We start from the raw sequence: 15050 nt of genomic DNA on the forward strand, positions 1-15050 counted from the left end.
ATGGTCAAGGCAAAGGTGGTTGCGATTTCGTCGGCCCCCAACTAGAAGACAAAGGAGGACCGGTGTCGCTAAGAATACGAAGACAGAAGCATAGGGCGCAAGAAACCCTAGGAGAAACCATTCGATTTGTACTCCCATCACCTTTCCGGTATATAAGGGAAGGCATGGGCTCCTATAAAAAGGGACGGCCGGACAGCGATAACACCCTAGATTAGCATAGTGCTATCCCCTACCCCTCTCTCTCTCTTCCTTTATTGTAAGAACTCTCGATTGAGCATTCCTAACATAAAGAACACCACTGTTGGACATAGGGCTTAGAGGCCTGTTGACGGTCATTAACAACAATTATAAACTGTCAACATATCCTACATATATACTTAATTCTATCGCCAAACATAGGTATACGGGTTTAAACTGACAAATTCACAAGTTTTGCTGAATCTGTGTTTTCAGCATGGTATATCTAAAAAACCGTCCCGAGGGACCTAAATGTTAGAATTAATCATACTTATCCGCGACGAAACCAACACTAGAAGGTTCCAGAAGACACCAGAAGACAACCCTCCGCGATAGACCTCGAGAGGCTGACATGTGGGGCCAACCGGCCCCACCTGTAGGCCAGCCGGCCCATGGGACCCATATGTCATGCTCTCCTTCGAATGTCGGTTCTCCACCACCTCCTAGATTGCATCTATGCCGTCCTTTTAAGTCGGTTTGATCCGAGGGTCCAGAATTAACGCTACCCCCTATATATACGGCCCTGTACCCCCTCCAGCAGAGCTATCCTGAAACCCTAATTCATATCCTCCTTATTAGGATCAGAGCCAGTTATCAAGAGAAGATTAGTCCTCCATAGGATCTAGTCTTGTAAATAGAAATAGTGAGATAGAGAGTGAGGAAAGAGTTTGGAGGAGGTGCTGGCCTGTCGGTGCTCTCTCTCTACGGCTTGTACCTTGATGGATCCAAGTTCTATCTGAGCTTACCTCTGAAATTTCTCTGGTAATCAACTTCTGATTCAAGTAAGCATCTTGTTTATATTATTCATCAGGATTGCGACTCTTTTGAGTGCTTTATTCTTGTTCTAGAGAGAGTAAAGTATTAATCATAAGTGTAAGCGTGGTGCTTAGACTTGGGTTAATCGTGGATGCACCCTGCATTCCGGATCGGTGGTAGCTCACGAGGGTGACTTTTATAGCCTCAGTTGAATCCTCTGTAGTCCACCTCCCGTTTGTAGACCAAGTAGGAACTCGGTTACGAAGGAAAGCATCCTCTGCTGGTGTCTTTCGTTAGTAATATCCCAAGTTGAATAGTAGAAGACATAGCTTACCGAAGTCAGAACAAGATAACCTTAGTTATCCTCTCTACGCACTTGTTTATCCTAACATTGTTGCTACCCTTAGTTAAGTTAGACTGTAGTTAGTCTCACACATTTCTCTGTGGATACGATACTTGGAATATTTCCGGATGAAAGCTACAGCGGTATCCATGCGCTTGCGGATTTATCTGTGTGCGTTGATAAATACCAACAAGCTTTCTGGCGCCGTTGCTGGAGAAACGGTTGCTGAATTAACTATGAACCTAGCTTAGCTTTTTGTCTTTTGTTTTACTTTTTTTCTTTTAGCATGGATAACACACCTATATATCAATATGCTAAACCGACGAGCACAAGCCTAAAATCACCAAAATCTTCAGAGCCTATCCTAACACCTTGCTATGAGTTGCGCCTGTGTTTAATAAAAACTGATTTGGGAACAATCCTTCTCGGGAGAAGACAATCAAAACCTATACTCACACCTATGGGAGTTTGCACAGACCTGTACATGCTTGCATATCGCTGGCATGTCTGATGAAACTTTAAGATGGAAGTTGTTTCCGTTCTCTTTGACGGCTTGTGTCGTATTGATATAAGCTAATTATTATTTTTAGAGATTAAACTAGATTTTATTAGTTTCAAAAAATAGAAAGACAATATTTGAAACCAGCTAGAGAACCAAATGTGTTCTGTTACAATAGTTGAAGGGTGTTTGATATCCCGTTTGGTATATACTTCAGGATTAAAAACAGGACTGATATGCAAGTGGGAGGTTGAAAATGGAAGTTTACCCTCTACCACTACAGCTGAAGTTTGAATCCTCAAAAAGTTCTGTGTTGGAAGAGAAGAACATATATACCAATCTTGAGAATAGACAACACGGCAGGGATATACCACCAAAAACTGACGAATCCAGCGTTGCTCATGAGTCATGCCATCATCTGTTCTTTGCTGGTCCGAGTAACTGAGGCATCTTTCTCTAGTGTTCTTGGTTCTATAAAAAGACTTCACCAAGGGACACTGGTTTATTGGCTGCGTTGATCGATCTAACAGTTGTTGTTCCTCCTTGCATGCCTGCCTCCATCAACGTCCAGCTGCCAACTGCCAAATTATGGAAGCAGGTATTAAAATCTCCTTGTTTGTTATACCTCCCACAAATTAGAGCTTATTTGATCCAAGGGGCAAACAACGAGTTAATCCTTTATAAGCATATAATTTCATAATATATAGGAAGCACATTAGTAGGTGCGCGCGGTGGTGCATAAATTAGTAACTGGTGAGCATTGTGGTGCGTGTTTATCCCTGTGTAATGGTTGGGTGAGATATTGTATACTGACAATTATTACTGACAATTACTGAGCAGACAGTTCAATACTTTTCTGGAACATTATACTGATTTACGATCCAACAATTTATTATTTATATCTAGGGAAAAGGACAACGATGATGGACAGCCGGCTGCTTGATGCCGCGGCATCTGGTGACGCGACAATGATGAAACACTTGGCCCTTCATGACCCAGCCGTGCTGCTTGGAACAACTCCACAGGGCAACACCTGCCTCCACATCTCCGCCGCGCATGGCCATAATGGATTCTGCATGGATGTCATGGCCCTGAACCGGTCGCTCCTCTCCGCTGTCAACAATGACAGGGAGACTCCACTTGTCGCAGCAGTGACAAGTGGCCGTACCAGTACCACTTTAGCTTCATCTTTTCTCAGGTGCTACCGTGATCTCCATCTGAGCGAGGCAATCTTGATGCAAGACAAGCAAGGGAACAATGCACTGCACCACGCCATCCGAAGCGGCCACAGGGAACTTGCGCTGGAGCTGATCGCAGCGGAGCCTGCTTTGTCCAAAGCTGCGAACAAATACGATGAGTCACCCATGTTCATCGCGGTGATGAGAAATTACAAGGATGTCTTCGAGAAACTGTTGGAGATTCCTGATTCTGCTCATGGGGGGATGAAGGGCCAGAATGCTCTTCATGCTGCGGTGAGAAATGGAAATTCAGGTGAGACATGCCAGGTCCTATACCTTTTTGCTTCTTCTTTTTTTTCGAGAAACTAAAATATGTGTAAGGGATGACGTACTATTATTCTTTTGGTTTTAGTCCATGCCAAGTGAGTGAGCCAATCCAAAAATTTCTGGGGAATAACAAAACAGGGCAATAAAAAAGTTGTTTCGATTTTGTGGCCAAGCCAATCTATGAGAGAGAAGATTGCCTTTTTTACTATCCTTCCTACACTACTGCAATAAACTTAACGGAGGCGGACGTTTTTTTATTTTTGGAGGCGGACAAAGGCAACCGCCTCTGTCGAAAGGTCACGGTTAATTCGTAAATAACGGAGGCAGTTACCTTGCCCACCTCGGTTAATCAGTTAGCGGAGGCGGGCGCCTTATAACGCCCCGCCTCGGTAAATCGATTAAAAAAACAAAAAAAATTCATGCCCGACGCCGAGCCCACTCTCAGGCCCAACGCTGGGCCCGCTTCCGGGAACGTCGTGCCGCCGCTGGTGGTCGGATCCACGCCCACGCCGCTGCTGGTTGCAGGATCCGCGTCGGTGGTGGCCAGATCCGCGCCCTCGCCGCCGTTGGTGGCCGGATCCGCGAGCCCGGACGTCGGATCTAGCCGAGCAAAATGCAAGCATGATGTTCCGTGCAATGTCATCCTCATATTTCTGACTAGCTTGTCAAATATGGCTTGGGCCGAAAACAGATACAAAGCAGACGTGCCCTTTAATTTATTACCACCCCATCATATCACACATGTCGTCATTCGATGGATGTTGACCTTCTTTAATTACTTACATGATTTGCAGCTATCGCTAAACAGATTATGGAGACACGTCCTGCGCTCGCAACAGAAGAAGACAATTTGAAATTCCCTCCACTGCACCTGGCTGTAACTCGGGACAAGATTGACGTGCTAAGTGTACTGTTGGATCATGATCGGTCTTTAGGGTATGTAGCCAACTCAGATGGCTACCCTCTTCTTAATTCTGCTGCATTCAGAGGCCATGTTGGTGTTGCCCGAGAGCTTCTTAAACATTGTCCAGATGCTCCCTTTTGCAATTCAGATGGCAGGACATGTCTGCACGAAGCTGTGGGGCAAGAAAAGATGAAGTTCGTAGATTTTATCCTGGGTTCGCCACAATTCGGTAGACTCATTAACATGCGAAATGAAGATGGAGATACTGCTCTGCACCTCGCAGTCCAAAAGTGCAATTCGAAGATGGTCGCTGCTTTACTGCTTCACCCAGACATAGACGTCACAGTGCTTAACAACAACAGAATCGATGCAACCTGGAAATTAAGTAATGTCACCGACCATTCCAAGACTTTAAACTGGGTACGTACGTTACGTCGTATATAGGTTTTCTTAATTATTAGTACGTATAGTACTACTTTAATTACTCCACCAAAAATCAGTGCTTATGCCAATCTTCTCTGCACGCGCGTGTCGATCCATCTTCCTTACCTGAAACATCAGATTTAGACTATCATGGTTACCAAGCTCCTTTTGCATCTTTCTATATGCAGAACGAAGTATCCATGCTTATCTTGAAAGCTGATCCTCAAGGCGCAACAAATATTTATAATGTCCGGAGGGAAGCATACCATAAAATGACAAAATCAGCTAGGGATGATATCAAGTCACTGACTCAAACATATACAGGCAACACTTCCCTGGTGGCGATTCTCATTGCCACCATTACCTTTGCTGCTGCTTTCACTTTGCCCGGAGGATATAGCACTGATGCTGGAACCGAGGGGCTTCCCATCATGGCAAGAAAGTTTGCGTTTAAGGCATTCCTGATCTCCGACACCTTGGCTATGTGCTCCTCACTTGCTGTTGCCTTTGTATGCATCATAGCCAGGTGGGAGGATCTTGAGTTCCTGCTTCACTACAGGTCTTTTATAAAGAAGCTTATGTGGTTTGCATACATGGCAACCACCACAGCATTCGCAACTGGTTTATACACTGTTCTGGCTCCTCGTCTCCTATGGTTGGCTGTTGCGGTATGCACTCTGATGTCTTTACTGCCCATTCTCACTAAGATTCTTGGTGACTGGCCCATCTTGAAACTTAGATTTCGGTTGGGTCGGAATTTCAATTCAGAGCTCCTCGATATGGTCTAGCTTCATCACCTTCAGTTATTGGTTCCATCTGCTTTATGTTGGAAACATAAGGGAACAGCATACACTACCGGAGACTGTGTAGTTACCGAGTGCCCAGACAATTACCGAGTGTCAAAAGTCGGGACACTCGGAAAACATTTATTACCGAGTGCCAACACTCGGAAAACATAAACACCCGGTAGCAGACCTCTTTACCGAGTCCGAACACTCGGTAACATCAAACACTCGGTAGAACTACAATTTTACCGAAGGGGCGCACTCGGTAAAAAGAGACACTCGGTATTGAGCTGCCACGTCTCCTAGTATACCAGCCGTGCGCCAAACGGCGTCACGGCATGACATGTTTGCCGAGTGTAGAAGTATTTGCACTCGGTAATAATAAAGTTTTACCGAGTGTAAGTTCACAACACTCGGTAAACATTATCTTTTACCGAGTGTCCTGGCGCAACACTCGGTAAAATTCAACCAAATTTCTTGTTTTTCCCTTCATTCTTTTTCCTCTATCCACATATGATATTTAGTACTCCATTCCAAAATATGGTGTTTATTTCGATTTATTTACTATATTTCACAAATTTTTCATTCTTTATGATAATTAGATACATATCGTGTAAATTTAATTGTAATAATTAAAATCGAACTCGATAAATCACGAGATTGGAAGAATTAACATTGAAGCATACATCTATATTATAGAAAAATTTTCATAACGTTTCGGAAGAATTTTTACATTCGTCGTTGCCGAACAGGTACATCTCCCAAAGAGACACTAAACATTCACAATGAAGAGTAGGATTTCTATTAAGAGTGAAATTCAACATTATGATTTGAACTTGGAATTTTTTAGATAGTAAATAGATGACATGAAATAGTTCATGTGAAAGTTTGGTGAATTTTAGGATTAAATTGGCATTTTTTTATTTTTGTTTTGCATGAAATAATGGAGACTTTTACCGAGTGTGACCTCAAACACTCGGTAAAGATTAGCCACGGCCCACCTGTCTCTTTACCGAGTGCCATAGATCTAGGCACTCGGTAAACATGTACCAGGCCCACATGTTATTGGGCTGCGGTGCTTCTGTTTACCGAGTGCCGTAGATCTGGGCACTCGGTAAACATGTACCAGGCCCACATGTAATTGGGCTGCGGTGCTTGAGTTTACCGAGTGCCGTATATCTAGGCACTCGGTAAACAGAACCACCGCAGCCCAATAACTTAGTCGTTTCTCCCTCAAATCGTGCAGACGCCGCACCGCCGCCGCACGCCCGTCCCCCGCGCATCCCCGCACGCCCGCGCATCCCCGCCGCACACACCGACGCCGGCGCCTCCCCGCGCATCCCCGCCGCACCGCCGCCGTCCCCCGCGCCGGCGCCTCCCCGCCGTCCCCTGCACTTGCGCCCGCGCCTCCCCGCGCCCGCGCGCTCCACGCCGACGCCGGCGCCTCCCCGCCGTCGCCGGCGCCTCCCCACCGCCGCGGCCGCCTCCTCCCCTCCACGCCGTCGCAGAACCGGCGCGCGCGGTGGAAGACGAAGCAGCTGGAGAAGGGGAAAGGAAGGGCTGAAGCTCCAGCTCGACGCTGGCCGTCCTGGACGCGAGCGCGCTGGACACCTGGGCGATCCACGGCGTCGTCTGACTCCGACGAGCTCCCGGCCTCCCGCTCGACACCGAGCACGCGGACGCGCAGCCCCCGGCTCCAACTCCATCCAATCGTCCACCCTTTTCTGAGGTATTCTGAGGCTCTTCATCTTCATCATCCTCGCTAGAACACTAGAACAGAGGCGCGGCAGACACGTGTGTTGTGCTTTGTGGTTTACTTGGGCAGTAGATGCAAAGTATCAATGTAAGAAAATAGTAATCTGAGATTTGTAGCTTTCGTAAGAGAAGTTTCTGTAGATTCTATCCAAAAAAAAATGCTACTGCAGTGCATAGCATTGTCCCCTCTATGTATGGAAGTGGGTAAGAGAGAATTGTTGTTGGAGATCACCTTTGGTTTTGGTATACATCTTGAGAATAGCATCCAGTGGTAGAGCACCTCCTGCCCGATTCGGTCCAGTCATAGAAACTAATAGTCATGAACCGACTAAACCGGCAAATTAAAGTCTAGGAAGTAGTTCATGGTACCAGAAATATATGTGCTCCAAAAGTGAGAATTAGTGGAAAGTATGATTCGGGTCTGGGGAAGTAAGCAAAGCACAAGGCATCATGTCATGCAGGTCAAGTCTAGGAAGTAGTTCAGGAGTAGTTAGTTGTTTGTCATCAGAATTCAGAACAATCTTAGGGTGCCATCATCACGGTGACAATTGCCGCAAGGTTATGGCTTATTGGCGGCCACGATCCGGAGAACTTTCAGCTCATGCCCAAGTTGACTTAGCTTGGAGATAGCAGCAGTCTTGCTTGGGAGTAAGCATATATATGGATGGCATTTTTTTTCCAGTAACCGGTAACAGAAAAATCACGCAGGAGCTAGAGAAAACATCCCAGTCCTTGACTGTGTCAACTCAGGCATGTATAAAAGGCATTTGGATTGCATTTCCAATCATCTGTAGCTACTTAGCTAGCTAGCTAGTAGTACCTGTTAGTTTTCCATGCTTGTCTTGCAGCTGAGTGAAGTCCAGACAACAGCAACTAATTACTGAGTACTTGCTGCGGCCTTGCAACAAAACTCCAATTCTCCAGCATGCCGTGCTCTCGGATGATCCTACTGTTAGCTGTGTGTTCTGCTGCAGCCCTTGCTCAAGCTGCTACTGTGGAGCATACCTTCAATGTACTCTTTTTTTTTTCTCAGCAATCACTCTTCCTCAGCAATCACTCTTTTTTTTTTCTTCTCTCACGTTGAGAGCAACACATCCATTTACAGTTAGAGCATCTAACAGTTTGGTAAAGCCACTGTCAATTCTAAATTTTTTTATAGTCATCCCACCACCAACTGGTGACTGCGAGTTAGGGTGCTAGGAATGGTGACTGCAGTCATCCCACCACCAACTGGGAAATTCATCGGAATTAAATCTTTGGTCACTATTTTTAGATCTGAGAACACTAGAATACTATACAGGTAGGGTGCTAGGAATGGTGACTGCTTGTTTTATTTTCTAGGCATAAATTATGGAAAGTTATTGGTGATGGGATTGTTTCTTTTTCTAATATTTATCGGAAAGGTTGCAAATCAGTTTTTTTGCTTTTATTTCAGTATTGCTATCTATCAACCGGTTAATTTAGGAGCTTGTATCAATTAATTTGCCGGTTTATTTTCTAGGCAAGGAAGTTTGCGTTTAAGGCATTCCTGATCTCCGACACCTTGGCTATGTGCTCCTCACTTGCTGTTGCCTTTGTATGCATCATAGCCAGGTGGGAGGATCTTGAGTTCCTGCTTCACTACAGGTCTTTTACAAAGAAGCTTATGTGGTTTGCATACATGGCAACCACCACAGCATTCGCAACTGGTTTATACACTGTTCTGGCTCCTCGTCTCCTATGGTTGGCCGTTGCGGTATGCACTCTGACGTCTTTACTGCCCATTCTCACTAAGATTCTTGGTGAATGGCCCATCTTGAAGCTTAGATTTCGGTTGGGTCAGAATTTCAATTCAGAGCTCCTCGATATGGTCTAGCTTCATCACCTTCAGTTATTGGTTCCATCTGCTTTATGTTGGAAACATAAGGGAACAGCATATGTTGAAATGTTTGCCAAACAGCACTATTGTTTGGGTAGTTTGGAATCGCTGTAATAAAGCCTGTGTAGATGAGTGATAGTATTTTATTTCCGAGTTGGACATCCTACAGCTCTGCTAGTTTGTTGATGAGAAATATGTTAGGTTCCACAGGATTTGTCATCATAATTCATATTTTTTTCAAAGGTAACTGTTTGCAACAAAACTTATGGGTTTTATATTTGGAGTCGTAGACAGGAAACAGAAGTGCTGGCCTTTCGAGGAAGAAATATACATTAGTCAAAAGGATGCATATCTCCATCTGCAGGGTTAAATATTCTTCTGTTAGGGATGGACACGTGTTCCATAAACTTATTTCAGTAGCACTCTCACAGAGTGAAACACAGAAATGATATGAGTGGTCTGCTGCTGGCTGCAGCGCCATCTGGCTGTTGGAAAGCAGCACCACAAATCAAATAAGAAATATGCGCCAATTATATACGTAAGCCCCAGGATGTAAATCATGTAATGTAATATATAAGTACCACATCGTGCATATACAAAACAAAACACCCGGCCAGGTGCCTACCAGCATGTCCCAGACCTTCTCGAACTGGTCTAACATTTGAATTTAGAAAGGAGTATGAAAAGGATACAGAAATGCTAAACGAAAAGCACCACAATGCTGCAGATGCATGACTGATCACTGATGGGCCAACAATGTTTCACATTGCTACCACTACAGCTAAAATTTGGATGACGATACAGCTGATCCATCTTACAACACAACGAGAAGACAATCCGGAGGATACACAGCAAGGCAAGGATGTACAAATGTAAACACCACATATCGATAGACATTACAATAGAATCACAAATCCTAGTGCTTGCCTGATAAAAGATAGAGAAATGATTCTAATCAACCTGATTATTCCAAGTTAAAGCAACTCCTATCATATTTGGTATCTGACAAGCACCTACTCATCACATAGGTTCAACTAGTTTGCTACAATAAGCTCATCTTCAGGATTGGCATTTTGAGGTTGCATCGTCGTCAATTCATCATCAGCTGCACTGAAATGATATTTCTCTCCAACAGCTCTCAGAAGCTGGTAAACCTCAAACACTGTAGGCCTTTCCTTTGGAGAAGAAAGCACACAAGAGCAGGCAAACTTCATGCATTGAAGCAGCTCAGCATTGTTGTCCTTCCCAATCAAAGATCGTTGGCATCCTGTAGTATAGAGTTGTTTGACAGGTAAGTTATCCAATCCACCAAACTCCCTTTGAAGATCTGTGGCGCATTTGACAATCCCAAAGCTGTAGAAATCCCCTTTTGTAGCGGCCACAAGAGTGCGTGTATACTCACCGTCCACAAATGTGCTCAGGTGGATGTCAATGGGATTGGAGTTCTCACCGCGATCCATCTAATTAATAGAATCTGATAACCTAACCATTATTGGCAAAATTAATTCCTTGCTTCGTTCTAGACATCTAAGTATCTTTTTTTACTTTCCCCTTTCGCTTTTGCTTTTCCTTTTTCCTCCATTGCTTTTGTATTTTGCATATAAATAGGCTGCTGCGAGGGCAGGAACAAATTCCATGCGTGTGCCTAGCTACCCTCTTGTCTGATTGAGTACTCCTTGCCTCATCATTTGTATATTGAGATCTATGTATCTTTCTTTTTCTTTTCCCCTTTCGTCTTTCCTTTTCCTTTTCCCTCCATTGCGTTTGTATTTTGTATATAAAGAGGCCGCAGCGTGGGACAACTTCCTTTCGTGTGCCTAGCTAGCCTCTTTTCTGATTGAATTGAATAGTCTAGACCGTTGTAGCTCCTTGCCTCATCACTTGTATTGCGTCCACACTACGGGGGCCATATTCAGCAGCCAGGTATTTTTTATGGGTATCCTTATCCTTATATTAAAACTTCATGTCTAATACTGCACTAGTGATGATAGAGTGTGTATGTGCAACATAAACAAGAGCTATTATTGTTTATCTTTTCTTCTTAGAAAATGTTGTAACATGGCTTTGGCAGGTGGCGAAGGCCCCCGACAGCGAGGTGTCGCCAAGGCGTCTTCGACCGTCTTAGGGCGGAGTCTCGGCGCTGACCAAAGGAGTTTTCCCGGCTATGCTCGAAGGGTGCCGAATCTCCTTCTCATCATGGACTTCGCTCAGGCGGGCGTCTCCGGTATCACGTGCGGAGGCCGCCTTATCCCCAAACTAATCAAACAGACGATCTTGCCCAAGTGTGCGCAGGTACTCAAGCGCAGGCGCTCGCGGTCCGCGCAAACGCGCCAGCATGACCCCTGCCCGGCCGGGCGGAGACCTGCGGATGACGCCTCCGCCTGGACCGGCGGAGGTCTTCCAAGGCGACTGCGCGCCCCTGAAGGTGGAGGACAGCGGCAAGAACCGTGGCCCTCGCGCGGCCGGGCGGAGACCTGCGGATGACGCCTCCGCCCGGACCAGCGGAGGTCTTCCAAGGCGACTGCGCGCCCCTGAAGGCGGAGGACAGCGGCAAGAACCGTGGCCCCCGCGCGGCCGGGCGGAGACCCGCGGGTAATGCCTCCGACCGTCCGGCGGAGACCCGCCAGGGCAGCGGCGCGCCCCCGGAGACGAAGGCCGGCGCTGGGGAACTCAGGCCTTTGGGCCGAAGACCGAGCTACAGTGGGCCGGATGCTCATGGAAGCCCATCACTCGAAGACGGTATGGCAGGATTGCCCCGCGAACAAGAGGCTAGCGACGGAATATTCCGGGAATGTACTGTAGCAGTTGAGGGGCATTGTAATAAATTCTGTTATGTAGTAGTTGAGCCCTATAAATATGGGACACTTGTGACCGTAAACGGGGGGTTGGTGGATGAATTAATGAAACCCTAGCTTTTCGAGCCATTCCCTTACTCGACACTCTCCCCCTTTGTCATTTCCTTCCCGAGCCTCCGCCCAAGGCTGACCGTCCGTCAGGCGGAGGCCTTGGCCACTTCCACGTAGTTTGAAACCGCCAGTTTCAACATTGGCGCCCACCGTGGTTAGGCCAAGGCAAACCAACGATCGCAGGGAAAAGAAAGACCACCGCCAGAGCAGCAGTGACCACGGGTCAGCGAGGAAGGCCTAGGCGCAACACTCGTAGCGCCTACGCAACCTCACCAGTGGAGGATGACACTAGAGCAGATGCCTAGGGTCAACCACCGGAACCCCAAGACCGAGAGATTCAAGATCCGGAGGCCCAACCAAATTCAGCCACGGCACCCGAGCAAGAACTGCAACAGCTGCAAGCATAGTTGCAAAGAGCGCAACAAGAGAGGGATAGAATGGCAGCAACATTTGCAGCTAATCAGCAAGCTATTCAAGTATCAGCACAAGCAGCAGAAATAAGGCAGCAGTTGGCAGTCCTACATGCTGAGATGCTAAGTATGCAGCATGCAGTACCAGCAACAACCTCCGCAATCCCAGCCTCCGTAGCAACACCAACTGCAACCATGCTTCAAGGTTCTACGCCAGTGATCAGCCAGCCGACAATACCATCTCAGGTGATGCGGAGGCCTATCGATCCCAAGTCACCACTATCTGAAGGCATACAACAATCGCCATGGCCAACAGCGTACAAGCCAATCACACTACCCAAGTTCAACGGAAAGACTGACCCCCATCAGTTCATCATGAGTTACGAAGCAGCAGTAGCCTTCGTCGGCGGAGACGACGCCGTCTTGGCAAAGTCATTTGTCATTGCAGCCGAAGGTGACGCACTGGCTTGGTATTCTATGCTCAAACCAAGTACAGTCTACTCTTGGGAGAACCTCCGGGATAAGATATTGGCAAACTTCAAAGGCCTAACAGCACAGTCGCTGACTTCCACAGATCTGTTTCAGTGTAAGCAAATGCAGGGAGAGACACTCCATGACTACTTCTGGAAATTCGTGCAACTAAAGGCGAAGGCACCAGACGTCCCAGATGAGATCGCCATCGAAGCAGCAATCAAAGGCCTCCGAATTGGGCCGTTCGTAGCACACTTAGCAAGAGAGAAACAAACCTCCATACAGCAGTTGTATGACCAATTTGAGAAGTACTGCAGATCAGACAATGACCTGCGCAAGAGACTGGAGGAGCAAGGTCAAAACAGACAACAAAACAGCAGCAAAAATCCCCACAAAACCTATACGGACTAGAATGTATCAAATCAGAAGCCAGGCCAAGGGCAAGTGCTCAGTATCGAGGGTCAACCCCACACCGAGCAACGGCAACAGATAGCGCCAACACGGCCGGAGACCCAGACAAGGAACCAAGATCGGCAAGGTTACCAAGGCAAAAACTGGAACAGAAACCAAAGCCAGAAACAACACAGGCCATATTGCGTTTTTCACGGCGAAAACGCAGGGCAGAGCACCAAAGATTGTCCGGAGACAAAAGAAACACAAGAAAGGATAAAGAACAAGCAAACTGCCCAACCTCTGACACAGCAGAGCGCAAGAGAGGTCAACACCACATACACAACTACCCACCAGCAGTACTGCCCAATGTATCCAGCGCTAAACGCAACCCAAATACATCCCTCCACACTGGCCTTCGCCTATTACCCAAACTTCCTACCAGCATGGCGGTCATCACCTTCGCAGCGGCCTCCGACGGGCAGCTACAGGTCGGACGCAAGCTTGACCTACATAAACCCAAAAGCTCCCCATATAACCTACCTTAAAACAAACACACCAGAGCAAAACCGAATAAGGTTCGAGCCTTCGCAGCCACAACACCACATGCAACAATTGCCTCTGCCACCACCGCACAACCAACCCAAACACCAAAAAACAAGCCGAACCCAGAAAACCAAGTCAACCCTCATGGAGCACTGCCAACAATTGGCATGATATTGCCAATCGCCAGAGGATCATCAATGGAGTTTCAAACGAAAAAGCAGAAAAAGGATCACCTCCGCCTGGTAAACAATGTAGCAGTCCAAGGCCCTTCGAAACACACAGATTGGTCCAGAGTCCCAATCACCTTCATAGAAGAAGATCTCCAGCTAGAGAGCTACCCTCACATAGACGCAATGGTGATCAGGACAAACATAGCAGCATGGGAGATAAGCAGAATACTGATCGACACTGGCAGTTCAGCAGATATAATCTTCGCAAATACCTTCGACCAAATGAAGCTCAGCAGAAATCAACTACAGCCCTCTGAATCCCCCTTAATAGGATTCGGAGGCAAGCAGATACAAGCATTAGGAAAAATCTCACTCCCAGTGTCGTTCGGAACCCAAGCGAATGCCAGAACCGAGTACATAACGTTCGATGTCGTCGATCTGTATTATCCATACAATGCCATCTTGGGAAGAGGATTCACAACCAAATTCAACGCAGCCCTGCATATGGCCTACCTGTGCATGAAAATACCAGCACTCCATGGTATTATCATAGTCCGAGGTAGCCAGAAAGAAGCAAGAAACATAGAGAAAGCTATCTACAAAGCCCAAAGAAACATCAATGCAGTCGAGTCGGTGAACAAAGAACTACAGCCTCCGGACATGCCCAAAGGAGAAACAGATATGGCAGGACAGGAAGAGACAAAGCTGATCCCTCTAGAAAAAGAGTTACCAGACAGAAAAGTGACAATCAGCTCAAAATTGTGCAAGGCAGAAGAAGAAGAGCTCATGGCAACCCTAGTCAAAAACAAGGACATCTTCGCCTGGTCAGCCTCCGACCTCCAGGGAGTCAGCAGGGACATCATACAGCACGAACTGGACATCAACGAAAACATGAGACCAAGAAAGCAGAAACAGAGAAAAATGTCGGAGGACAGAATCCTGGCAGCAAAGGCGGAGGTGCAAAGACTGCTAGATGCAAAAGTGATAAGAGAAGTCAAGTATTCAGAATGGCTTGCAAACGTAGTCTTGGTACCAAAGAAAAATGGCAAAATGAGAATGTGCATAGATTTCACAGATCTGAATAAAGCTTAC

General features: G+C 46.6%; 1 protein-coding gene across 7 annotated transcripts in view; it reads left to right on the forward strand.

The window, feature by feature from the left end:
- Positions 1-5455, forward strand: part of LOC136486617 (ankyrin repeat-containing protein At5g02620-like) — an 89333-nt gene extending 83878 nt beyond the window's left edge. For 4 of the 7 annotated variants that reach the window (XM_066483563.1, XM_066483564.1, XM_066483559.1 and 1 more), the window contains exons 3-6: positions 2366-2433; positions 2742-3326; positions 4135-4664; positions 4856-5455. In XM_066483563.1, coding sequence (XP_066339660.1) covers positions 2424-2433; positions 2742-3326; positions 4135-4664; positions 4856-5455 — 1725 coding nt within the window. In that variant the 5' untranslated portion in view covers positions 2366-2423. The remainder of the gene's footprint in view (positions 1-2365; positions 2434-2741; positions 3327-4134; positions 4665-4855) is intronic. The other 3 variants (XM_066483565.1, XM_066483560.1, XM_066483566.1) reach the window with 3 other exon arrangements.
- The last annotated feature ends 9595 nt before the right edge of the window (positions 5456-15050 follow it).

This window comes from Miscanthus floridulus, chromosome 10, assembly GCF_019320115.1.
Source record: "Miscanthus floridulus cultivar M001 chromosome 10, ASM1932011v1, whole genome shotgun sequence".
NCBI lineage: Eukaryota > Viridiplantae > Streptophyta > Magnoliopsida > Poales > Poaceae > Miscanthus > Miscanthus floridulus.